The sequence below is a fragment of the Chaetura pelagica genome, unplaced genomic scaffold (assembly GCF_000747805.2).
Source record: "Chaetura pelagica isolate M959 unplaced genomic scaffold, ChaPel_1.0 scaffold927, whole genome shotgun sequence".
Classification (NCBI taxonomy): domain Eukaryota; kingdom Metazoa; phylum Chordata; class Aves; order Apodiformes; family Apodidae; genus Chaetura; species Chaetura pelagica.
Window position 1 is genome coordinate 177,284 of NW_009954109.1, and position 27,344 is coordinate 204,627.

General features: G+C 38.5%; 1 protein-coding gene across 1 annotated transcript in view; it reads right to left on the reverse strand.

The window, feature by feature from the left end:
• Positions 1 to 407: 407 nt before the first annotated feature.
• Positions 408 to 27,344, reverse strand: part of SYK (spleen tyrosine kinase) — a 36,037-nt gene continuing 9,100 nt past the window's right edge. The window contains 11 exon segments of the mRNA XM_010002535.1: positions 408 to 480; positions 4,361 to 4,473; positions 4,704 to 4,844; positions 6,233 to 6,422; positions 6,881 to 7,090; positions 8,190 to 8,367; positions 9,039 to 9,132; positions 17,627 to 17,695; positions 22,318 to 22,367; positions 22,936 to 23,017; positions 26,776 to 26,914. Of these exon segments, the coding sequence (XP_010000837.1) occupies positions 408 to 480; positions 4,361 to 4,473; positions 4,704 to 4,844; positions 6,233 to 6,422; positions 6,881 to 7,090; positions 8,190 to 8,367; positions 9,039 to 9,132; positions 17,627 to 17,695; positions 22,318 to 22,367; positions 22,936 to 23,017; positions 26,776 to 26,914 (1,339 nt within the window).

The window sequence follows — 27,344 nt, forward strand, 5'->3', positions numbered from 1 at the left end:
AACTCTTAATGCATTAGAGAGCTAAGAATATTAATAAGAAGAATCTAAGCTCCAGTCTGCATTCAAATACAAGAGAGGAAGAGGGCTGAAAGATATGAAACAGCTTTTACATGACTGCAAAATGTAATGCAAATAAAGCTGCACATAAAATGAAAAGGAATGTAGCAAAAGTATAAGCATCTGCTCTGATGTCCTGTATTTGAGGCCTCTCCACTTTCAACACTGTATTTCAGGGTTGCATATTGCACAGAAGGCAAGAAAAGGCAACCCTACAGGCACCGGGCTTAGGTGTGAGCTTTGCAGGGTGAAAGCAGCAGTACATAAATCAAAGTCACATGGTTTTGGAAACTGAACTGCTTCTCAGAGGGTGCTGGCTGGAGGCGAGGAAGCTGCTGTTCTTCATGCTATTACTGGGAAATGTCGTAATAGTAGTTACGTAATCTCAGCTCGACTGCAGCAAATCCTGGTCGGTCATCAACACTGTGGAAAGACAAGTATCAGTGCATACGAAGGAGAAAGCTGTAAAGATAGGTGGTGCTTGTAATGCTTGGGTCTTTACTTCAGTGATTTCTCATTTAAAGCTGCTTACAATATTTTAAGCCTACTGTTGCAAAAAGAATACGAAGTGGCAAATATCACTACAGAGCATCCAGTTAGTGGATTTAATATCATGCATGTTACTCTTTTGTTGATGAAGGTACAATGAGAAAGAAATTATAAATGAGCTCCATTTAATTTTCTACTTTATTTAGTTCAGTAAGATACAGAGAAAAGAATATTTACAGTGTATTATCTGCCTTAAAATGGACACTACAGTCATACAGAGTGGCTTAGCACCACTGAGACAAGTCTAGTCATACACTATAGGGCTGTACTGTCTCTCTTATAATAATACTTTACATATCGAGATAGTTACACTGCCTGATTTGAGCCTTCTTTTTCAGTTCTTTTTCTTTCCAATACTAAAGATACAAGTACCAACATATAACAAGCAGCATGCTTTATAATCACAGAATCATAGACTAGCTTGGGTTGGAAGGGACCTTTAGAGGTTTTCTAGTCTAACCTTGGAGTGTTGGCCCAGTTTCCTAATACAAGGCTCCATGACTGGTGTCACTGCCACAGTTTTGGTTTTTTTGATAATGGGATGGCCTACAGAACATCAGCTGGACTCAGATGGGATTCACCTTTCTCAAAGGGGGAAAAGGGTCTTTGCTCAGGAGCTTGCAGGGCTCATTGACAGAGGTTTAAACAGGACTTGAAGGGGAAAAGGGATATCAGGCTTCCCAGTGATAAGCTGCTGTGGGAAGACATGCCAAGGTTAGAGTGACAGGGCACTGGCAGGGGCCCTCAGCCTGTTGCTTGGAGATGTGCTGGACACACTGCAGCACACCTGAAGTCTTACAGAGATGAGCCAGAGGCTCCTCAGATAATTGCAACCCAAAGGGAAGCACTGGAGAAATACCTCCAGCCAGTAAGTCAGCTTCATAAGGGCACAGCTTAAACGCCTCTATCATAATGCATATAGCACGGGCAGTAAAGAAGAGGAATTAAGAGACAAGCACATGCCTGCAGGGCTATGGTGTTATTGGCATCCCAGAGACAAGGTGGGATGACTCCTATGACTGGAGTGTTGGAATGGAAGGTTACAGGCTTTTTAGGAACGACAGGCAGAGGAGACAAGGAGGGGGTGTTGCCCTCTACATTGATGACCAGTTGGAGTCCATACAGCTCCACTAGGGGATAGATGAGGAGCTGACCAACAGCTTATGGGTCAGGATTAAAGGGAGGGCAGGGTCAGGGTACATTATAGTTGCGGTCTGCTACAGGCCACCCATCCAGGAAGATTAAGCAGATCAGTCCCCTTATAGACAGATGGGGACTATATGTTGGACGTTGTCCTCACCAGTAAGGAGGGGCTGGTGGGGAATGTGAAGCTCAAGGGCAGCCTTGGCTTCCCTGAAATGGTGGAGTTACCCTTAGGGCAGCGAGGAGGGCACACAGAAGGCTCCCTCCTGTGGACTTCAGGAGTGCAACCTTTGGCCTCTTCAGCTATGTGCTTGGTAGAGTACTGTGGGATAAAGCGCGGGAGGGCAGAAGGGCCAATGAAACCTGGTTAATATTCAAGGATCTCCTCCAGGCTCAAGAGTGATTCATCCCAACAGGAAGTCAGGCAAAAATGCCAGGAGGCCTGCATGGCAAAAAGGAGCTCCTGGACAAACTCAGGCATAAAAAGGAAGCCTATAGAGAGTGGAAGCAAGGACAGGTTGCCTGGGAGGAATACTGAGAAATTCAAGAAACCAGGAATCATGTTAGGAAAGCCAAAGCCCTGACAGGATTAAATCTGGCCAGAGACATCAAAGGCAACAAGATAAGATTCCATTGTTTTGTTGATGGTAAAGAAAGACTAGGGAAAACATGGGCCCTCTCCCAAAGGAAATGGGAGACTTAGTTATGCAGATATGGAAAAGGCTGAGGTACTCAATGATTTTTTGTCTCAGTCTTCACTGGCAAGTGCTAAGGCCACGTGACCTGGTCACAGGAGGCAAAAGCACGGACTGGGAGAATGAAGAACCACCCATGGTATGGGTGGATCAAGTTTGAGACCAACTAAGGAACCTGAAGGTGCAGATCCTGAAGGAACTGGTGGATGAAGTTACTAAGCCACTATCCATCATATTTGAGAAATCATGGCAATCTGGTGACATTCCCACTGACTGGAAAATGGGAAACATATCTATCCCTCCTTTTTTAAAAGGGAAAAAAAGAACTCCAGGCCAGTCAGTCTTCCTCCTGTGCCTGGCAAGATCATGGAGCAGATCCTCCTGGATACTATACTAAGGCACATGGAAAATAAGGAGGTGATTGGTGGCAGCCAGAATGGCTTCCCTAGGGGAAAATCCTGCCTGACAAATTTGATGGCCTTCAATGACAGTTACAGCGATGGTGGATAAGGGAAGAGAAACTGACATCATCCACCTGTACTTGTGCAAACATTTGGCACTGTATCACATGACAGCCATGTCTCTAAAGTGGAGAGAGATGGACTTAATCCATTTGGTGGATAAGGAACTGGCTGCGTGGTTGCACTCAAAGAGTTGTGGTCAGTGGCTCAGTGTCCAAGTGGAGATTAGTGATGAGTAGTGTTCATCAGTGGTTGGTAACAGGACTGGTGCTGTTTAACATCTTTGTTGGTGACATGGACAGTGGAATTGAGTGCACCCTCAGCAAATCTGCTGATGACACCAAGCTGCATGGTGTGGTCAGAATGCTGGAAGGAAGGCCATCCAGAGGGACCTTGACAGGATTGAGAGATGGACCTATGCAAACTGCACGAAGTTCAACAAGGTCAAGCACAAGGTTCTACACCTGGGTAGGGGCAATCCCAAGCACAAATGCAGGCTGGGCCAAGAATGGATGGAAAACAGAGTAGAGGAGAAGGACTCGGGATTGATGGCAGATAAGAAGCTCAACATGAGCCAGCAATGTGTGCTTTCAGCCCAGAAAGCCAACCATGTCCTCAGCTGCATCAAAAGAAGAGTGGCCAAAAGGTCAGGAAAGGTCATTCTCCACCTCTGCTCTGCTCTTGTGAGAACCCACCTGGAGTACTGAGTCCAGCTTTGAAGTCCCCAACATAAGAAGGACATGGAGCTGTTTGGAGCAAGTCCAGAGAACGGCCATGAAGATGATCAGAGAGCTGGAGAAGAGAAGGCTCCAGAAAGACCTCATAGTGGCCTTCCAGAATCTGAAGGGGGCTTACAGGAAAGCTGGGGAGGGACTTTTTACAGGGGTTTGTAGCGAGAGAGCATAGGTTTGGGCTAGACATTAGTAAGAAATTATTTAGTGTGAGGGTGGTGAGACACTGGGACAGATTGCCCAGAGAAGCTGTGGGTGCCCTATCCCTGGAAGTGTTCAAGGATAGGTTCGATGGGGCTTTGAGCAACTTGGTCTAGTGGAAGGTGTCTTTGGCTACGGAAAGGGCTTTGGAACTAAATGATCTTCAAGGTCCCTTCCAGCCCAAAAGATTCTATGAATATTTGCTTAATTTCAAACTTCCTTCTCAAAAATACAGCAGACTGACCTTTCTGTAGCATTATTTAATTTTTTTTATGATACCCTGTGTTTTTGTACAAAAGTGTTCCCACAACACAAGCTGTGCAAAACCAGCATCTTGTAGTACTCTCAATAATTCAAATAATTTTATCTTGAAAGTGCAATTAACTCCTTAGGTTAGAGGTTGGTTGTAAGCTAAACACCAGCTGATATGACATGTTTCGAAATACCCTTTCCCCTGCCTTTCTGGCCATCAACTAAGTAGATTAAAATATACTTCTGTTAAACAAGACAGCATCACACTCACTTGTATGTCCAACACAATTTCATTAGATCATAGACTTCTGTTGGACAGACTTCAGGACGTTCCATTCGTTCTCCTCTTTCAATCATCTGTGCAACTTCACCACCTTTCATTCCCTGGAAAGGGGTGACCAGAACAGTCATCTGAGTTGCAAATGATTACAGCACACATGCTGGTATGAAGCAAATAGAGGTCTCAAGTTTATTTTTGGCTATCCTTTGATTAATTTCTTGCAACAGATGGGCTTGTTTTGGCTTGCAATAACCCTTTTTATATAGGAAAAGGCATTGGTTCAAATTTGCTCTGAATTTTTACAGAAAAAAAATTATCAGATATAACTACTCACCTTATATGGTTTTTGACCATAAGAGAAAGCTTCCCACATTAAAACCCCAAAGCTCCAGACATCACTCTTGCTAGAAAATTTGTAGAAATTCATGCATTCTGGAGCGTACCACTTGACTGGCCATTTGCCATGACTTTGTGCCTAAAATAAGCCATAACAAAAAGGAAAAAAGCAGGCTACAGACAGAAGTAAGTACTAAACCACATCAAAATTAATGTAAGACTACTTAACTTAGATCTGCATGCTTTTGTACTAAGTACCATAGCATTTCTAATGTAGCTGGTGTTAGAACAGATAGCAGTTTCTTCAAAAGTGTTACAAAATTGTTCCTAATTGTCCATTTTCAAAATAATCCACTGAAATGGAATCTGTGGTAAAGCAAATCTTAGCTAAGTGACCCAGATAATTTTTTAGTGGAAGTACATTTCAAGTTTCTCTTTAAAAGTAAGATTTTTCATCTAGGTTCCCCAGAGAAGGTAAGAGTTACAAATCCAGTTTCACTGAGTCTCATTATTACTTGAAGCTCAGGCTCCCTTTCAAAGAACACTGCCTTGTGTCTGTGTGACTGCCTTATGGCAAATTGCAGTTCAATTAAATTATACTATAACATTGTGCTATGACAATGCAAGTGTCAAGCTAGCCCAGCACAGTGCTAGACCTTGTGAAAGAATCCCACTCTATTTTGTGGATTTGTAAAGGGAATGGGCCTTTTATACCACTTCTCAAACCTCTGACAAGCAGCTCTGGCTAGGCTAGTGGCAGTGATTTAGGATGTTTCTGCCTTTTCTGGCAGGATTTACTATTCTTATAGGAAGGTCATCAGAAGGGAGTATGTGCTTTCTCCTCCACTGCAGCATTTCATGGTTTAGTGCATCAGTTCTAAAAAGTGGATGGAAGGGAACAGGCAGAAGGAAAAATAAAATTGAACTGCAAGAGCAATATTTCATAAAAAAAAGATGCAGACATGATTAGAGCCTTTGTCTCTTAAAAATCTTTTACCCTATTAAATGTGGCAATTATTTCAGTCCCTTTCGCTGTAAAGAGATCCAATGAATTTAAAAAGCTTAACACATTCTGCTTAGATCAAATGTTTATTTGCCAATGGTAAATTGATACATTTCAAAAACCTCCCCAAATTCACCTCTATTAGTCAACACTACAGAATGTTACCCTAAATTTTCCTTGGACATGAGGAAAACCATAAGGGCCCAAAGTTTCTATCTGCAACAAAGACATTTCCCCCTTTTTTTTAAGGAGGTATCTCATTTCAATCTTCTAATAACAAGTCTACCCAAAGTAAACGAAGGAAGTAAGCAAATAAACAAAAGGACTAGCTTTTCACTTCCTACACATCTCCTAATGTGATCACAGAATTTGAAAATCACTGACTTACTATGATGCTATAAAACAATGGATTATACGTATTATTATTTATAATGTTCAACTTTTAAAAGCAGCTGCACTTCAAATGAAAATAACCTTATTAAGCTATGCTACTATACAGCTTTCACGTCTTGTGCAAACCTTACCTTATAATAATTTTCATCAGCGCTAAGAGCTTTAGAAAGTCCAAAGTCACTAATTTTGGCATAATGTTGGGTGACTAACAGCACGTTCCTTGCAGCCAGATCCCTATGAACAAAGTTATTCTCCTCCAAGTATTTCATCCCCATGGAAACCTGATGTACCAGCTCTGTTATATTCTTCTCTGTGACATGCCTGAAAATCATAATTGAATTTTTTGAAAGGTCAGGAGTTCATTTTCATGAATTTTCATGGAGTTAAAATACAAATCCTTATTATTAACTTCCCCACATCATATTAGGAACCTGGTCCATTTATGCTTAGCTAAGCTTTAATTAGAACAGGCAGCATAAGAATATCCTGAGCAAGATGATGTGTGATCATGTCAAAATATGAGCAACTGAAGAACACGTGAAGATTCTTCCATTTATTCAAAATGCACTATTTGACCAGAAATACTTGACCGTTAGGAGCCTTGTACAAGATAATAATGTTTCAGTGAAAAGTAACTACAATAATGAATTATGACATTACCAACATGTCAGTTTAAAATTGCCCTTGAAGGAAAAGAAAAAAAAAAAAAAAAAGAACAGGATTTGTATCTTTTTTCCCTTTTGGATAAACCCTATTAAATGGAATCAAAGCTTACATACCTATTTTTTTGCAAAAATTTGTTCAATGGCCCAAGTTCAGCCATTTCCATTACTAACATCCAGGCTTCAGCTTCACATATGCCAATCATTCGGACAATATATGGGTTATCCAGTTGCTGCATTACATTTGCTTCTCTCAGTAATTCATCCTTTATGGCTGGATCATTACTCTCATTCTTAAGAATTTTTACAGCCACTGGCTTGGCACCCCTGTGAAAAAGAGTCCAGTTCTGGATTAGCTAATGAAAAATCTGTGTGAAAGTGCACACAGTCTTCATGAAGATACTACAAAGTGTGACAAAAGACAGAATTGGCATTCTGAGAGGAAAAAGAACCAACTGTAACAGGAACATCTTTCTATCAAATACTCAAAAGATGGCTAAGCAAAAAAAAAATAAGGGAAAGAACCTGAAAAAATTATAAATAGTAATTAAAATGTCTTAACAAGCCTGAAAACAAATAAAATTGATAAAATTTTCTTGCTTATTCTGGCAAGAACACCACAAAGCTTTTCTGGCAAGAAAAGCTGCAAAGGTCTTTCTAAACACCAAAGTATTTTGGAGGTGAGGCTAGAGCATGAAGCATTGCAAGGTATGCACCAAGGCAGTGCTCTGAAATCCTGACAAACTAAGCCTACTTGTGCAATCTTCAGCTCATACAACTACGGGAGAGAGTGACTGCTGAAATACACAAAGCACAGTTGTGAAACTAGATTAGCAAACACACAAGCTGGGACCACAACCCTTCAAAACCCAGTTCCACCAGTATAAAAAGGGTTTGTTCCTACTGTGATTACATGATGAATACCAGTCACATTTCTGTCTTCTTGAAAATCATCATTCCAGCTTCATGAAACAGGTATTTATCATACTTATTTTAGGTGAAAATCTCTGTGGTACAGGTAAGCTGTCCATGGCACTCCTTCTCAAAGTGAGGTTGTGCAGATGGGAACACTCAGCAGCATTACTGCCCATACAGACAATGGAGGCAGGTCGCAGACTTCCCACTGCACTACCCTTGACAGGACAGAAAACAGTCATAAGGGACATCTGCCCTCTGCAAAGACAAAACTAATGGCTGGGAGGTGACTATGCTGCAGGCAAAGAGGTGTCTGCAAACAGAGGAAAAGAAAACGAGTGTATAGAAAATGAGTGTACGTACAAAGAGAGAAACTGGTGAATGCTAGCACAAATTACTTAGGTACAGTCTGTCTGCCCAAATGACATGCAAAGATTATGGCTGCTCTACAAAATAAAGGCCAGAGACCTTAATTATGTTAGAGTCCATGAAAATAAAAGGAAACACTTACTTTTTCATCTTATAGAACCCTTTCTTTACAGTACCAAAGTTGCCAGATCCAAGTTCTCCTTCCTCCAAGGTTAACAATTTCCTGTCAAGAGTGACGTTTTTTGGTTTCATTTCATCTGGATCAGCATATGGACTTTCATAGACTTCTGTATCCATGGGTAAGGCCTCTCTCTGATCACCTGCAGTTCAATCAATGAAAAAATTGGATTTCACATGAGACAGTTTTGTTGCCACAGCTAATACATTCACCCTCTCTACAATCAGCATCATCAGTGCATTTGACTTAGGACATCCTAATGAAAACGCATCCAGGCACTTTAGAATACCCCAAGAGCGTGACACCCACCTGGTGGCATGTTCTAACTAAGGAGCATCTGCATAACGTGAAACCAGGAGGTTCCTTGTCAGAAGAAGTGTTCAAAGCTGGCCTTCCAGTGTAGTACTTTCCATTAGTTACCTCAGACAACTCTTCATTCAGAATGCTGCCTTATATGTAGTTCACTCTTAGGCACTCATTTTTGCTTGTGTTGAAAAAGAAAGCCAGAGCACCAACTTGGCATCATGGATGGAACAGGACACAATTCTTTTTACGAAGTGCAAGGGTGCAGCTTTTAGAGTCAATGAAGTAATAATCTCTCACTGCAGCGAGGAGGAAGGGATTTCTGCTACATGACACTTATTACAGATGGTAGTATCTGGCAGTTTCAACTACCAGGCTTGAGCTACAGCAGGCTATATCAATATACAACATGGTGTGAAATACATGCAAGAATATAAGTATTATGGGTTGAGGAGAGATCTCTGGAATAAAGAAGGAAATTGTATTACTGACATAAATTACTCTGCCTACCTTTTTCTGCTTCTGTAAAACATCGCATCTTTCTTTGCAGCACGTAAGGATTAAAAGCTGCTTCATCAGGTGGATGACCAATACTTGGCTGAAACTGTAGCACAAAATAGAGTTCTAGCAATGGACAGGTAAGTGAAAATATTTATTTTTTTTTTTTCCCTAAGGATTATTGCATAACACTTGCAAAAGACACATAGGCAAGAATCAGAAAGTAAGAAAGAGATCCAACAGTTTGTTTCCTTCTGGAAGTTATTGCTTGAGTAAATATGCAGGCCAAATGAAACACAAACTGCTAAAGCATAAAAAGCTATTGCAAAGATTTCAGAGCATTTAATCTGAGAGAATTAACTGGAATGGGTCATGCACAAATCTTATTCTGCAGATATGAAATTTACATGCTCTTTCAAACATGCCTTGTAACACAAGTGGTTATAAGGATTTCTCTTTAATCCAATCTTTCAAAGTTCTCTCTCTTCACATCTAGGCTATAGAGAAACTCCTAGCACAAATGAAAACAAAAAATACTTCCCTGCTTCACTTATGGATGCTATAGAGTGACTACACTTGGAACAAAATGTACTCCATTTTTTTGTAAAAAAAGAGTAATAATTTAAATAGGCTTGTGTATTGTCATGGACAAACATCATTGACCAGATACCATACCATGCCAGTCTGTCTGCTCTGAGGAGGGAGAAAAATGACTTTATCCTTACTGCACTTGAACATCTCATTCAAATACAATCCCTCTGCCTTTACTTTTTGCCAGAGGAATACTATGGAGTACACAAATGACTCCAGCAGAAACATGGTGTGTTCTGGAGCTCCTAGGCTGAAAGGTAAGTCTGGCACAATAAAGTACAGATGAGAGAAATTTCTAATTCCCTGTCAGGAACAGGGAATGACAGAACTTATAGTGGTCTTCCAGTACCTTTAGGCAGCCTGCAGGAAAGCTGGAGAGGTACATTTTACCACTGCATTCAGCAATAGGATGAGGGGGAATAAATTGAAGCTGAACAAGGATTGATTTGGTTTGGATATTTGTAAAAAGTTCTTCAGTGTGAGGGTGGCAAGACACTGGAACAGGTTGTTCAGGGAAGCTGTGGCTGCCCCCTCCCTGGAAGTGTTCAAGGGCAGATTGGATGGGGCTCCGGCAACCTGATCAATGGGAGGTATCCTTGGCCATGGCAGGGGAGTTGAAACTAGATGATCTTTAAGGTCCATTCCAACACAAACCATGTATGAATTCTATGAATTCTATGAAACTGCATTTTGTAGGAAAAAGGCCTGACATGGGTTGTGCAGACCTTTAAATTGCAACGAAGCAATCTGCCAGTTGGATGAAGCAGAGAAGTTTTCGCTACATAGATTTTACAACAAACCGTGAGTAGGAGGCCAACACTCAGTAAGATCATGGCCTAGGTTATAGGCACGGTGGCAACACGATGGGAAAGGTAATATTTCAGAATTGAATTGCTCAGTCTTATGGAACAGTGTTGAAAGGTCATTCCCTGTAACGGTTCTGAGATAAGTCAGAGCTGCCAATCTCAATAATAAAGAAGCAAATTAATGGCATAAAACAAGATTCTCAGTTCTACTTTTCTTTTTCTAGCCTGTTACACCTTGCCAGGTCTGCAAGTTAAGAATTGTTTTTCCAAGACCTGTTTCACATATAGGCCCTTCACTAACCGAAAACTAAGACTGAAACTCAACCCTAAGCCTCACAAGCGATGGGCCAGCAGTTTTACTGTGAACACTCAGGACAGTCTTTCCCTATTTTTCAGGATGTATATGGAAATGCTTATGTTCGGTCAAAAATATTATCATCTTTTGGAGTGCAAAAATAGAGCAGACGGAATTATACTTACCGAGATCACGGTGATTTTATTTTACACATTTCATATATCCCTTATTGCTTCAGGACACATCAAGAATACTTAGGTTTTTTTATCCTATTGCTAGTTACTATGACCCTTTCAGTATCACTATTTTAAGAAGTGATTATAGTTCCAGTGGATAGTTTCCTGGATGTATTCTTGATCCCTATGTTAACTATATTTGTATTTTAAAAGTAGATAATTTTACATTCCAGAGGTAATTAAAGTAAATTAACTATGTGGATAGAAAGCAATAGGGACTGACATTAATACCTGACAAAAACAAGTACAAAGGAAGCAGGTACAAAACATCATGTTGCCCAGATTTTATGGAAGCCTCTTGTTAAAACTTCCTGGCCAAGGGATCCAAAAATAGAGTGGGAAAAAAAAAAAGAAAGATAAAAACATGGTGACTACCTAAGAAAGAGACTGAGACCCTGAGTCTTCAGTGGCAGTTTCCAGACTACAGGAAGGAAGTTTGGAAATACTCAGCAATGATACTATCGCAGTTTCAAAGCACACCTTTTGTGTACTTTACCCTTAAAATAATCTTCTGATAAACTTCCAAGTGTTCAGAAAACAACATCTAGAAAAGACTGCATTGCTCTGGGACTCATTGCTTTTTGAAAGCTTTGATGGGACTATTACTTGTCCTCTTTTCACTGTGTGGAGTACCTCCCCTGTGCACACAAAAATGTGATGGGAGTATCTGAACCTAAACCTTGAAATATCCCACAGCACACTCCTCACTTAAGGCACTGAAATGTCTGTAGTCACAATTAGGTAAAGTCAGATTGCTGTAGCTGTAGCTCCAAACTAACCACTGAAGTATAGCAGCTCTGTTTTCTTCCTTTCCTCAAAGAGTCGAGTGTTGGATAGAGTTGTGCAATTGCTGTTAATAACAATGAATATCAACTCAGCTTACTGAAGGGTCCAAATGTGGTAGATGTTCCTCACTTTTAGATGGTTGTGCAGACCTTTAAATTGCAACGAAGCAATCTGCCAGTTGGATGAAGCAGAGAAGTTTTCGCTACATAGATTTTACAACAAACCGTGAGTAGGAGGCCAACACTCAGTAAGATCATGGCCTAGGTTATAGGCACGGTGGCAACACGATGGGAAAGGTAATATTTCAGAATTGAATTGCTCAGTCTTATGGAACAGTGTTGAAAGGTCATTCCCTGTAACGGTTCTGAGATAAGTCAGAGCTGCCAATCTCAATAATAAAGAAGCAAATTAATGGCATAAAACAAGATTCTCAGTTCTACTTTTCTTTTTCTAGCCTGTTACACCTTGCCAGGTCTGCAAGTTAAGAATTGTTTTTCCAAGACCTGTTTCACATATAGGCCCTTCACTAACCGAAAACTAAGACTGAAACTCAACCCTAAGCCTCACAAGCGATGGGCCAGCAGTTTTACTGTGAACACTCAGGACAGTCTTTCCAAAACCTACACTTTTTCAGGATGTATATGGAAATGCTTATGTTCGGTCAAAAATATTATCATCTTTTGGAGTGCAAAAATAGAGCAGACGGAATTATACTTACCGAGATCACGGTGATTTTATTTTACACATTTCATATATCCCTTATTGCTTCAGGACACATCAAGAATACTTAGGTTTTTTTATCCTATTGCTAGTTACTATGACCCTTTCAGTATCACTATTTTAAGAAGTGATTATAGTTCCAGTGGATAGTTTCCTGGATGTATTCTTGATCCCTATGTTAACTATATTTGTATTTTAAAAGTAGATAATTTTACATTCCAGAGGTAATTAAAGTAAATTAACTATGTGGATAGAAAGCAATAGGGACTGACATTAATACCTGACAAAAACAAGTACAAAGGAAGCAGGTACAAAACATCATGTTGCCCAGATTTTATGGAAGCCTCTTGTTAAAACTTCCTGGCCAAGGGATCCAAAAATAGAGTGGGAAAAAAAAAAAGAAAGATAAAAACATGGTGACTACCTAAGAAAGAGACTGAGACCCTGAGTCTTCAGTGGCAGTTTCCAGACTACAGGAAGGAAGTTTGGAAATACTCAGCAATGATACTATCGCAGTTTCAAAGCACACCTTTTGTGTACTTTACCCTTAAAATAATCTTCTGATAAACTTCCAAGTGTTCAGAAAACAACATCTAGAAAAGACTGCATTGCTCTGGGACTCATTGCTTTTTGAAAGCTTTGATGGGACTATTACTTGTCCTCTTTTCACTGTGTGGAGTACCTCCCCTGTGCACACAAAAATGTGATGGGAGTATCTGAACCTAAACCTTGAAATATCCCACAGCACACTCCTCACTTAAGGCACTGAAATGTCTGTAGTCACAATTAGGTAAAGTCAGATTGCTGTAGCTGTAGCTCCAAACTAACCACTGAAGTATAGCAGCTCTGTTTTCTTCCTTTCCTCAAAGAGTCGAGTGTTGGATAGAGTTGTGCAATTGCTGTTAATAACAATGAATATCAACTCAGCTTACTGAAGGGTCCAAATGTGGTAGATGTTCCTCACTTTTAGATAAGTAGAAAGATTGTGTATCACTTTTCCTCACAGTAACCCAAGCTGATGAAAAGTGAGATGGAAGAACTTTGGGAAATGCCTTTGAAAATTAAAAGCTCTTGAAAGTATTGTAAGATGTGATGCTTTTTTGATGGCAATGTAGCTCTCCAGGCTGAATCATAATGATGGAAATTGCCAGCTCCACTGTAACATCTTGTATAGGTCTGACCTATACAGACCTTGTATAGGTAAGGTAAGCTTAATCTGATAGTTGCTGAATAACCAGGAAAAAAAGCTTAAGAAATACTCAGTGTATCCAGTACATAAATAATGGATAATTCCATAAATTTTAAAAAACTTGGAGGGCAAAAGGTCTTATGTGATTAGTGTTGGTTGTAGCCTAGAGAGGTAGACAGATATCCTTGATTCTAAGTCTGAAGTGTATGAACTGGCAGGCGTTGGACTGGCCAAACCAAAGTAATGCTCATACATCTCAACAATTCTTTCACCAGTGCAGAACAGCTGGCAAAAAAACAGCTCTGGACATGATATAGCCGACTCCTCAAATGGGACATCTAAAGACATTTCTGCTCTTTGCAATTCAGGAACAAACTAAAATAATCAGAAAGGATTGGATGCTCTTGTTCAGAAACTGCATTAAAAAAAAAAAAAAAAAAAAAAAAAAAAAAAAAAAAAAAAGGGCTTTATGAGCACAATGGGCTGCAAGGGCACATTGCCAGCTCATGTTGAGCATCTCATCAACCAATACCCAAATCCTTTTCCTAAGGGCTGTTCTCAATCCATTCTCCACCCAGTCTGTATGTATGTACTTGGGATTGCCCCGATCCAGGTGCAGAATTTTGCACTTACCCTTCATGAACTTCATGAGGTTGGCATGGGCCCACCTCTCAATCCAGTCATGGTCCCTCTGTACGGCCTCCCTTCCCTCCAGTGTGTCGATCACACCACAGAGCTTGGTGTTGTCAGGAAACTTGCTGAGGGTGCACTCCATTCCACTGTCTGTGTCTCTGACAAAGATGTTAAACATCACCAGTCCTAGTACCAAGTCTTGAGGAACCCCACTCATCACTGTTCTCCATTTGAACATGAAGCAGACTATGAAATATAAGGAGAAAAAAAAAAAAAAAAAAAAGAAGAAAAAAAAAGAGGGCACCAGTCCTGTGCTTGTGAATAAAACTGCAGCTGTGAATTGGAAATCCCACAGTGACACCAAATGTAACAGCGGGTTTTGTTTCTCAAAAAGCTGCTCATGTTTGCGATAAGTGATAGTCTTTCATATCCTTAGTGTTACCTTAGTTAACTAATATATACTTATGTGTGGAATGGTAATCCCCATTGTCATAGTTGGATTAAACAGCTTAACATTTTTCATTAATATTTCCTGTTGAATTTCAACTTGATGTTTCACAGGCACCTCTTCAGCTCCTATGAGTAACGTGGGAATTTTGTGTAGCACTAAGAAAACCTCAAACATTTTTCTTTAGTTCTGCCAGTTAGGTATTTGTGCCATGTAGCATCTTGCATGCCTTTGAATAGGATTTTCTAGCAGAAAGGCTGGAATTTTTATGTCTAAGTCAAGCAACGCAACTAGAAATGGTGCAGGAGGTATGTATCACTGCATGTAGAGTGGTCTGGGCAATAGTACAACAAAATGTCCTTTTCATTTATCCGTCATTTAAATCCAGAGTCCTTTCTGCCCCACACATTAAAAAACAGCAAATTTAATTCTGCAGATCTTTTTCTGACAAAGGAAGCTTTGTCTGCATACAGCCAAGGTATAGTGTAGGATATACTCCTTGTAGTCTTAGAAGAAGTAGAGAATGGGCAAAATGGCCATGGATTTGCTCATTCAGTAAAAAGGAACATAAGAAAAGAGTACACTAGAGAAGCTAGTTAAAAATCACTTGACACCTTGTGGTATGTACAAGGCAGGCTGCTATTTTATGTTCTCATACTAGAAAAGCTATTGTGAGCCTGTTCTGATTTCCTATCAACTTACTCCCACTGGGGTTTAATTTTTATTGATTAAAATTCAAGGTACCTGTAGTTAAGCTAAGCTAAATGTGCCATTATTAGGGACTGGCCTTAATAGTGTGGCATTTTTATAGTAGTATAGCCACATCCACAACGAGAGGAAAGCAGGACACAGTTTGCACTGACTCAAAGATATCTTTCCAGTAAAAAGATTGCCACTTTCTATGACTGGATAAAGCCTTAGAAGGATAACACCTAAGCAGGATTGATAGCACCTAGTTGATGCAATGAGCACAAGGCCCACTTACTGTTTGCTTTAAAACATGAATGAAGTGGCTCTAACTATTCCAAGTCTGATTTTATGGTCAATATTACAATCTTATAGTAAAGAACATACTTACAAAGGCAATCAGTACAATAATTGTAATTTATTTTCAGGTTAATGAAAATTTGCAAAACAAAAATGTATATGCAGGACTATAAAGTCGTCTTATTTTGCTAAATAAAACTTCATAGTAAAATACTGCACGACAAAGCCAAATCCTAAATGAGCTTTGGCTAAGGTATCTTAGTAACCACTAGGTGGCACGTGTTCACTTAAATTGTCTAAATTGCCAATTTTGCATTAGCGAGTAAAACTGCTTTAAAGATTTTTACTTGAGTGCTAGTATTACATACAAATAACGAATCAGTGAAATAAATAAAAAACCCCAACAAACCTTACACTATCCAAGACTGAATAAATATAAAAGCGTAAATTTTCCATTTTACTGTCTTAAAGCTTTTGAAAAAAGAGAGGTAACTGCCTAATTAATCAAGTCTTAAGTAAATCCTGCCTATTAGGGTTATGGAAGTGTTTAGAACAGGACTTAAGTTTAGAGTCTAAAACTTGGCAGTATGATCAATTTGTGAATTAGTTAAGGACAGACAAATGATAAACAAATCACAGTCTGAAATTGTTTTCTTAAACTACTGCCCTTTCTCTGACAGTAGGCTTCAGTCTGTACTCTGTGTATGTTCTTCAGAAAGCAGGAACTAAGCATTTGACTGCAAAAAGCAGCCAGAAATAAGTACAGTTTTCCAAGGTGAACAGCCAGCAGAGTGACCAAAGCCATTTCTAGAGAATTCATATCCCACACTTTTCTGAGCAAAACCAAAATAGTTCTATTGTCTAATGTGTCCTAGTAAGGCACTCCTTTTCAGATGGCTTTAGAACATATCCTGACACTGTATATATTTGTACAAGATGACAGCACACTAAAAACTAGTTAGCAGTCCTGTAAGGGTATGCAGAGCACCATAGCTATTGGTACTTCAGTATAATAGTGAACTGAAGTTATAAAAAAAGTAAAAGTGTTATAATTCCAGGTTATCAAATACAGTGTATGTCATTTCACTCTGAACAGCAGCATATCACTAGCACTTTTTATGCCTGCTCATTTTTGTTGAACAGCAACTGCAAATAAATAAATAAAGTAATAAAGAGACAAACAAACAAAAAGATAAACTCATGGGTGGAACAGGGGTACACATGTTCTTTTCAGCATGCAAAGCTCATAACCACATGCTTCACAATTGCATCAAATACTAGGCAGCATAATTTTCTGGCCATGCAGCAGCATTTTCATTAATACAGGGCTGGGTTCCCTCCCTTTGACACCATAACATCTTATAACCTTTCCCATTCTGCTTGGTCTTGTGACATATTACACTCACTCAAATGTAATTAACATCAGTGCATAACAAGATTTGTGCACACAGTTCCTGTAAGAATACATTTAGTGGTTGTTATTAACAAATTGTTCCCTAAATGTACTCACTAACAGCACTGTGTAACCCAGCCAATTTTATGATTAGTAATGACAGTTCAAAGTAGAAATAACATTTTGTTTTGCTATAAGTAACCATTTTTTGAAAAAAACATTTTATCTGCAGAAATGTAGAGATCTCTGCTAATATTTCGAGATGTGTGAAAATTCTTAAGAACAGTCCCTTTTAAAAAACTTCATCAAAACCACTGCTTTAGTTATAAAATCAAGGCAATAACTACGCAGACAATTAGGAAAGAAGCAGAAAGCTTACAAAATCTTTAAAATCTGATTGTTAATAGCCAAGACACACACTTAGTATCAGCAAGCCAAGAGAGGGGAAAATAAGTGAATAGTTAAGTGCAAGCCCTTTTAACTCAGTCAAAAACCTAAAAAGACTATATGAGGCACCTTTTTGCTTCCAGCCTTTGGAAAGGTGTATGATTTGAGTCTTGAGATAATTCCACCTCCTGCCCAACTCTGGAAACCACAATGTCAAAGAGGAACATTAAATATGTCAGGAAAACAGCTAAAGGTATTTTACAAAAAGACGTAGCATACAAGAACAAAACACTCCCAACCTTTCCCGTGTGTGCCTCCAAGTACATATCTTATGCACCAAACAAACGTAATATAGGAAATCTTTCAACTATACTACTCCCAAACAATCTTGAATCTGTAGAGACACCTTAAGGTAGTTTTGAAATTGAAGTACATTGTCCTTTCTTTTGCATAATGTGTTTCTCCTGCCTGTTACTGAGCTTTAGCCACCCCCAGCATATTCAGGAATGTAAATCAGTTGATAACTTTAGTGTCCTGAAATACGACTAAAGTATCAAGCAGGATTTGAAGCTCACCTTGGTCTTACAACAATGTGGTTATTGAAGCAAAAAGTAAACAAACAAAAATGAACAGGCTTTAGACTTCATATGTACACTTACATTCTGTATAAAGATATTTTTAAAATAGATGCAAATATGTTTATTTACAATAGTACATTAATTTAACTACAAGCGACTAATTAGCATTTCTAGGAGGTCACTAAACGACCATTTGTGCTTAATTAAAACTGTGGTGCAATATTTACTGATCAAGCATTCAGGCTGATGCTAAAGTTAAAACAATAATCTGAACCACATTCTTGGCCCCTTTGAATAGCCTTTAAACTAACTTGTACTTCAATGTTATGAACTTTTAAGTAATCCAGTTGGACTTTTTCTGAAAAGGCAGCTTTTCTAATGGCTAGGATTGGTATTTTTCTTAGCTTTCTGGGGTTTTTTTTGTGTTTTTTTTTAAAAAGTTTGATTTCACATAAAAAGGTATTTTCATGATTTCACATAAAAAAGTATAGCCATGCAGTCCCTCATCCTGCTGGAAGAACAGAAAAGTTTTTAATACTTGAGTCTTCATAGCTGTGATACACAAAAATTCAATTACTGTATATTGAAAAAGCTTACTGAATCTGCTCTTTTCTTCTATGTCACAAAATTATCTTATGTATTTGAAAGAAATGAAGCCTACATTTCTCAGCTACAGTTTTGCAACAGACAAATTCTCTAAGACCTTAAGTGCTCTTTTGCATATGGTGAACATGGTTTACTATACTTTTCTGACAGGACTAGCTCTCAGTACTTGATAAGCAGCTGCCTGTAGTGCCTTGATGTTAACACTGCTCAACTCAAAGGTTTGTATTGGACATACATACGCATACCAAGAGGAATGCTTAATCAGGGACAGCAACAGTTGTCTGAAGTTACACTGTTCTCATAAGGTTTATGTTAGGTTTTATTATCACTATCTGATTAAGTGTGGCTAAATACAATAATGAAAAGTTCAAGGGGATAATTTGGGAAGTGGCTAGAAGCTGGAAGCTTCACTGTGAAGTCCACAACTGATTTTAGGCTCATATCAAAAGCTCCTCTGCATGTTTAAATACATGTTGAGATTATTTGCAGGGAGAAAAGCGTAATTTACGAAGTCAAGGGGGATCATAACCACCTTAAATCTATTTATGGAGCCTCTGGTGAAAGGCAAGAAAAGTTCTAGCTCATGTATGTGCTGAGAGAAATAACAAATAAGCTTCCATATTCTGCATGGAGACATTAACACCAAAGCAGACTTTTCAGCAAAAAGTCCATCCTTTTGCAGGTGATGCATATTAGTATCACTAAAAAGGAGATGTCCAAATGACAGAAAAGGGGTCAAGAAAAACAAGAAAGAGTAACATTTTATTACTCTTTAAGTTTGTTCTTGGAGCATTAGCAAATGCTACACAAATCTCTCCCCTGACGTCATAAATTCTACCCCAAGCCCTTAGACACCAACAGTTTGCAGCTAAATTAGTTGGCCAGTCTGCCTTGCAGATCAGCCAGCACATCTTTCTACAGTGGCCATGCACTCTCTTAGTTTCCAAGCAACCTGAGAATTAGGCATGATCTCTACTAAGGTTTTGCAATCTTACCAATGTGTTTCAGATATCAATTTATATAAAAATAAAAAATTATTGAAAAACATTCAAGATGTAAAGAACAGTATTAGTTTTCCCTTCAGAATAGGCCATTCCTCTCCTTTCTTCACATGTTAATCATGTTCTGTCCCTATACTACCTTTTGCTTCTTTAATGTAATAAATATTTTTTCACAAGTCACAATCATTCCTGTTGCCTTGCTCTGATTATCTCTGGTCAGACAACACTCTTCAGTGAAGTGCCAAAAGCTGGGGAAAGTATTCCAGCTGTGACCTCATCACTTTTGAACAAGCTGGAAACACTTTTGATGTTTCCCTTTTGTCTACCAGAACGATGGCTGTTGGTCCTTGTTCCTGTTCTGATCCATTATAGGCTTCATGTCCTCTGAAAAACTGTTAACTGCTTCGTGTCCTGGGTTCTACAGCTGACTATTGGAAGTAATATCTTGCACTAGTTTCTACTGAACTTTACTCTGTTTTTTTTCCAGGAAATTTCTCCAATTCACATATTTTGGCAATTCATTTTGTAACAGAAAAAAGATACAGTACTCCAGAAATGTCAGAAACTCTTAAGCTTAAATCTTAATTATGATGGAGTAAATACACACATCCTCTACATAAGACTTTGTTGCTGTATGTGTTCTTTTCAAGATGTTCTTCCTTTTTGTTTTTTGCAAGCTGAATACATTGTACTTCAGGATATATATAAAAATAGCTATGTCAGTTGTCTTTAGTGAGTTACTGCTTTTGCACAAAAATGTTAATGTACAATAACCTGGCAATATTAACTGAAGTCTTTGAGACACATAAATAGTAATATTAACATAAAAATTTCCACTTTCTATTTTCACACTTATACTACAGGAAAGTAACTTAGCAGGCTTACTTTTTATAAAACTCCTAAAAAAAATAAATATTCAGATTTCAGTTTATAAAAGTTCAGAACATCAAACAGATTGGAGCTGTAAACAATATTTTAGGAGAATATTTGCAAAATATGCATACAATACATCTCATTCACATATTTGTCCTTTTAATTCCATTCATCATGCTGAGCCTTAAGTATCTTTTCTCTCTGATCAATCCTGAAAACATTAATGGCTGGACATAAAAAGTCTAAGTGATCATGTACAACTAAGTCAGCTGCTTGCTAGGGAAGTACTCACTCAAGGGTGGAATTAATCTCACCTACCTATGGCTACCTAAAAGAAAAGCACAGACTCTTGACTAATCATCTAGGCCCCTTCTGAATGAAAGACATAGGTACATACTGGTGGAAAGTCGTTCCACCACTTCCAGGCTGAAGTGACATGTGGACAGGTATGTATCTCTCTCTCTCTTCAAAATTCCTCAAAAGTGAGTGTTTGTGATTTGTTCAATGACTGGCTCTTCATTTGAGTTCATTAATGTTAGGTAAGACTGTTTTAGGATAACCACGTCTTTCACCTGTACAACATTGTGAACAACTGGAGGGGTATTACTGCAATGCATTAATGAAAAGAGAAAAGGCTGGCCCATTTACTTTCTAAACATCAGTCTACTTAGTCTCTTCTAAACATCAGTCTACTTAGTCAGATTGACTTTTTTTTTTTACTACTTTTTTATAAGTTAAATACCTAAGATAAGATTTCTTAAATTTACTTTCATTTACACTTGCACTGCAAAATTTTCCATGGATAATCTAAAACCTATATAGTACTCCCACACTGAATGTGCTTGATTCATCACTATAACTCTCCACATATCAGATGATATACATGTGGAGCCATGTGTTTAAACTTCACACACATCCTTGTAAATGGAATAAATACAAACTTGAAGAACACCTTTTTTTAAAAAAAGAAAGGTTGCATAATTTGCATCTAATTTTCAGAACAGGGTGCTATGAGTATGGTTACTTGAGGGCCCACAGGAACTCAACAGTACTAAAATAAATGTAATTGCCTACTTGAACAAAATTTTTTTTCAATAATATGGGACTTCATCAAGATAATGACCTAGACTATTAGACTCTCCAGGGAGTGGTTAAACAACTAATTAAACTCCTTATTTCAGATGATATCAACTACAGCTGAATGAGCTGGTGTTATGTATCACACCTCAGGTGACTCTTAGAACTTAGTCAATTAGAATCACAGGTGGGCTTGCTCACTCTTCATGGAGTTTATGGAAGGAATTCCCCCAACGCAGCAGCACAAGGAACCAAACCCTTGTGCAAAGTATGATCTTAACTGCACAAAACAAGTATAAAAATAAATTGAACCTTCATTTCTGCTTCAGTCAACAGATTCTCAAAATGGATAATTTAAAAAACGCAGTGTCTCTTCTCCTAGTGCTGGTATAGTCACTATAGAACACAAATATCCATGGGGCATTTTGCATATGAAAAAATACTAATTTTCACATATATGTATAAAAGTTCACAACATTATCTTATGAATAGCTCATGCAAAACTCATGAAAGCAATAACCATTCTAGTCCAAGTTAAGCTTATTCTTTACAACTTCCTGCTTATATTCCTAGAAAAACAATTTTACTGCTGCAATAGTACCTAAGCATTAGGATTTGTAGAAAAGTATGTGACTTTAAGCCTTCTCAAATGAGTGCTACCACTCATATCACCACTTACCCTTACCTTAGAAGGGGTTCCAGGAAGAGGAGGATGAGTGTTAAAAACAATATTATCTGTAAAAGAATCAAATGTAAAAAGATATTAAGCAAGGTGAGATACATACTGTAAGAACACAGAATTTTACACAGGGGTTCACGTTTCTAGTTTTTAAATCACATTACAGTGTTTCTCCTGGTCCATTTTCTTTGCTTTTGTCTCTAATATGCAACAGGCTCTAGTACTTGCTAACATTGAGACAAAAGCATGTGCAGTGGCTAAATGATTCAAAGGAACAGAAAAAGTATGGGCTCATCCTCTCACCATGGTACTGCTTTTCAGTCAGAATGACAGAAGAAAGCCTTAGAGAGTGAACACCACTTCCAGAACAGCACAAGTTATACAAAGATCAAGCAGAAGCATCTTTTTCCCACAGCAGTCAGGGCAAGAGGGAGGACAAAGTCCCATCAGTACTTAACATGATATTAAACAAGAAACAGGCCAAAGAGCATATTGGACCTCTGTTCCTCCATTGACTTCATCCCCTCCCTCTCTCCTCCCTTCTTCTTCTCTTCCCTTCCCCTTCTCACTCTCATCTCCCTCCCCACCCCCCCACTTCCCCCTTGCCTCCTGGGAATAACTCACCATTTTCTGAGCCAAGTTGTGGACAGGGAACCGTAAGAACTCTTAATAATCCATCTGCTTTGTATGAATAATGCTCAACTAACTACCAGAATGAGAGGGGGTAAAGAAAAAACACAGAAGAGAGAGGAGAGAAGAGGATATGAAAATAATGTATAATTTATAATAATTATAATTAATAATAATATCATTATGAAAATGAGGCATAATTAAATATATTGTCCCTTTAAAGTTTTTTGCATATGTAAAATAACTGGCATATATTATAGCTAATTAACTGGGCATACAGAAGATCTTTATCCTTACCTCTCCATATTTCTTTTTAGCTGGAGAGCATATTTTTGAAGTAACGTTGTGGATGAAATCAGAACCTGACCCAGGAACTGGACTTGTAAGACACAGAATTCCATGCCCAGTTTTGCTACTATACACCTTTGTAACTCTAAGCAAGTAGCTTCTTCTTATATAATGAATTCACACTCTTTTTTTTGTTTGTTTGTTGTTGTTTTGTTTTGTTTTGTTTTTACCCAAGATGATGGGGTTGTGCAGAATCCCTGCTCACTGAGTTGAGTTGCAATGTCAGCTCCAGCCACCATTGTTCTTGCTTTAGTCAAAAGGGTGGTGGGCCCAATACTGTTCTTGTTTCATTAGCAAGTGCATTGGGCTGGGACAATTTTTCACCTTCTAACCTCACCTACTGGACTTGTGAGTGGAAACAATTGGGTACCTTCTTGTCTTAATGCAAATACAGGGATTTGGGAGATCAGGCACTCCCTAACTGTACCTCGAACTCTGTCGTCAGAGAAATGCACCTGAAACCCTTCCTGCCGAGGTCACAAGCCCACTCTGAAAGTTGTCCTGACTCAAATTGTGGCCACAAAGGAAAAATACTAAGCAAAGTCAGTCTTCTTGAGACCCTATAAAAATACTGGTCCTGAGAAGGAGGCCCTTCTAAGCTCTTCAGGATCGCAACAAGCTGCTACCCCATCTCTCACAAAGGAAGCTGGTCTATCCAATGGGACAAAGTAAGTAGCCTGCTAATTCTCATATACGTGGTAAATAGATCACATTTTATTAATAATATATTAAAATCTTTAACTGAACCTCTGCATTTGATGATAAGGAATTGTTGATTATTGATTACAAATTGCTAGAAAATCTCACAATCTAATTTTATGGCTTGTTAAGTCAATCAACCTCAATTAAATTCTACTAATTATAATTAATAATAATATCATTATGAAAATGAGGCATAATTAAATATATTGTCCCTTTAAAGTTTTTTGCATATGTAAAATAACTGGCATATATTATAGCTAATTAACTGGGCATACAGAAGATCTTTATCCTTACCTCTCCATATTTCTTTTTAGCTGGAGAGCATATTTTTGAAGTAACGTTGTGGATGAAATCAGAACCTGACCCAGGAACTGGACTTGTAAGACACAGAATTCCATGCCCAGTTTTGCTACTATACACCTTTGTAACTCTAAGCAAGTAGCTTCTTCTTATATAATGAATTCACACTCTTTTTTTTGTTTGTTTGTTGTTGTTTTGTTTTGTTTTGTTTTTACCCAAGATGATGGGGTTGTGCAGAATCCCTGCTCACTGAGTTGAGTTGCAATGTCAGCTCCAGCCACCATTGTTCTTGCTTTAGTCAAAAGGGTGGTGGGCCCAATACTGTTCTTGTTTCATTAGCAAGTGCATTGGGCTGGGACAATTTTTCACCTTCTAACCTCACCTACTGGACTTGTGAGTGGAAACAATTGGGTACCTTCTTGTCTTAATGCAAATACAGGGATTTGGGAGATCAGGCACTCCCTAACTGTACCTCGAACTCTGTCGTCAGAGAAATGCACCTGAAACCCTTCCTGCCGAGGTCACAAGCCCACTCTGAAAGTTGTCCTGACTCAAATTGTGGCCACAAAGGAAAAATACTAAGCAAAGTCAGTCTTCTTGAGACCCTATAAAAATACTGGTCCTGAGAAGGAGGCCCTTCTAAGCTCTTCAGGATCGCAACAAGCTGCTACCCCATCTCTCACAAAGGAAGCTGGTCTATCCAATGGGACAAAGTAAGTAGCCTGCTAATTCTCATATACGTGGTAAATAGATCACATTTTATTAATAATATATTAAAATCTTTAACTGAACCTCTGCATTTGATGATAAGGAATTGTTGATTATTGATTACAAATTGCTAGAAAATCTCACAATCTAATTTTATGGCTTGTTAAGTCAATCAACCTCAATTAAATTCTACTTCAAATCACACAGGAACCATAACAACGTATTAAAGCACTACACTGAAATCCTCACATGTAAACCTTTTAGTTGTAAACTGTTGAGCAAGTCTGGGACTAGGAGTGAATCCAGCTGCACCTAGACTCCTCTTTGAGAAGCCATTTAAAAAGCAAGCGGCTTTCTTTGAACCTCATGACTCAACAGAAGGCTTTCCTTGCGTCTTTATTAGACATAAACCATTGACCAAGTCTGGGACTAAGTCTGGAGCCAGCTGAACCTAGACTCCTCTTTGGGAAGGTGTTTAGAAAGCAAGGGGACCCATTTCAGACCTCATGACTCAAAAGGAAGGCCTTCCTCATTCTTTTCCCTGACCCCGGAGCAAATCACTCCAACTTGATCCTGAGTCAATCTCAATCCCTGTCTATATTATTTTATTTGATCTCATTGTAAGTAATTTCAATCAAATTCCAAGCCTTACCCATCTGTCCCACATAGTATGTAAAAGTGAACCTTACCATTGAACTTGTCTATTAAAATCAACTGTTCAAAATATCTTTGTTAGTTATTGTTTAAGCAACCTTATGACTTTCCACACCCGTCCATGACAGGTAAGTATATTGACAGCACAGGAATTATCCCAATATGCAATGCTTTCTTTGGACCTCAAAGTTTAAATAGGGTACTTGTGGCTATTTGTGTTCCTAGATTGTCCTCTCTTTGCCATTTTTTTACAGGTTCATTACTGCTGTTTTGGCTCTGGTGCATTTGGGTATAAAGTGCAAGGTCTGTGAGTGAGAGAGTCGCAGACATATTATAAAGACTTTTGAGTCGCCATAGCTGATTTTAAATCTCCGATAACTCTAGGAAAGAAATATGCAGAACATTTACAGGAAAGGCTAATAATTAACATATGCAAGACATTTTACTTGTTTTAATAGAATTTTAAAGAAGAAGACATAAGGGATTCCTTGAGGGGTTTAAATTGCCTTTGTGTTTTCAGTTTAAACAGTCATCTCTCCAGTATTTAGTTTCACTCCTGACTAATGTGTAGTCAATTACACATTTCTTAATTACTTAATCATTACCAGGGTTCAGACATGTTGGTAACCCTCAGCAAACTATGCTTTTTCAGCCTTGAAGGTAGAGAATCTCAAAGCTAAAGAATACAGTGTGTGTACAGCATCATATACCATCTCCTTTGTGTTTCCCAGAATTTTTTTTTATTACTGTCATAAAGGGTGTTAGCAAAAGACTATACGCAGCATACCTATTATTAAATATGGTAGCCTGGAAATGCAAATGGTCTTCCATTCCAGACAATCTTTAGTTAACTGAATAATAACTACAGCAATTTTGAGCTTGGCCAAGCTGCAACACCACATTTAAAAATCATTAAATTCTCTACACTTACATAGATTTCTACATTAGCATGTGTTCTCTTTATATACAGAAACCACATAAAGTTGGAAACGTGACAAATAACCTGCCAAAACATGTTGCTGTTTAGCTAAAGACCGTTGTTACATAGTGAAGTAAAACAATTTGCCTTAGTTGTTGTATAGAAACACAATGAGATACCGAAGTGATTCAAATCTAACAGACCTGCCAGAGGGTGTCAAATCTTTTTCCATCTGGTATGGAGAGTTTTCCTGTCTTATCTCTGTCAATACGGTAATGCAGTACTTTTCCATCATTCAGCAGACACAGGGCATAGGAACCATTGCTGTCCCTCTCTCTGATACTGTAGAAAGAGGAGAGATTCAGAGGGTTACACTTTACTAGGAATGAGCACCTGGGTTAAAAATCTTTCTTAAATCATCACTGCCTTTCAGCTTTTGAATTAAAAACAAAGCAAAATCAGCACTGCAACTTCTGAAGACATTTTGTTAAGCTTTTCATTTATTTCTTAGTGTAATTTGTTTTCAGGTATAATTCCCTAAAGTTTGGTGGGGCTTTTTTGTGTTTTTTTTTCTCCCCAGAAGGGAGCAGATGACAACTGAAAATCCACTATGTGCAGTTCTTTGCTAGCCAGTTACAGAGCACCATCCAGTGCACGAAGAGCTCCTTGGGCAAGGAAGCATTTTAAGCCTTGTACATTGCAGGTCTACAGACCCCATGGAAGTCTGAAGCCAGGATCCAATACATAAAATCAGCTATACTTCAATCTTCTC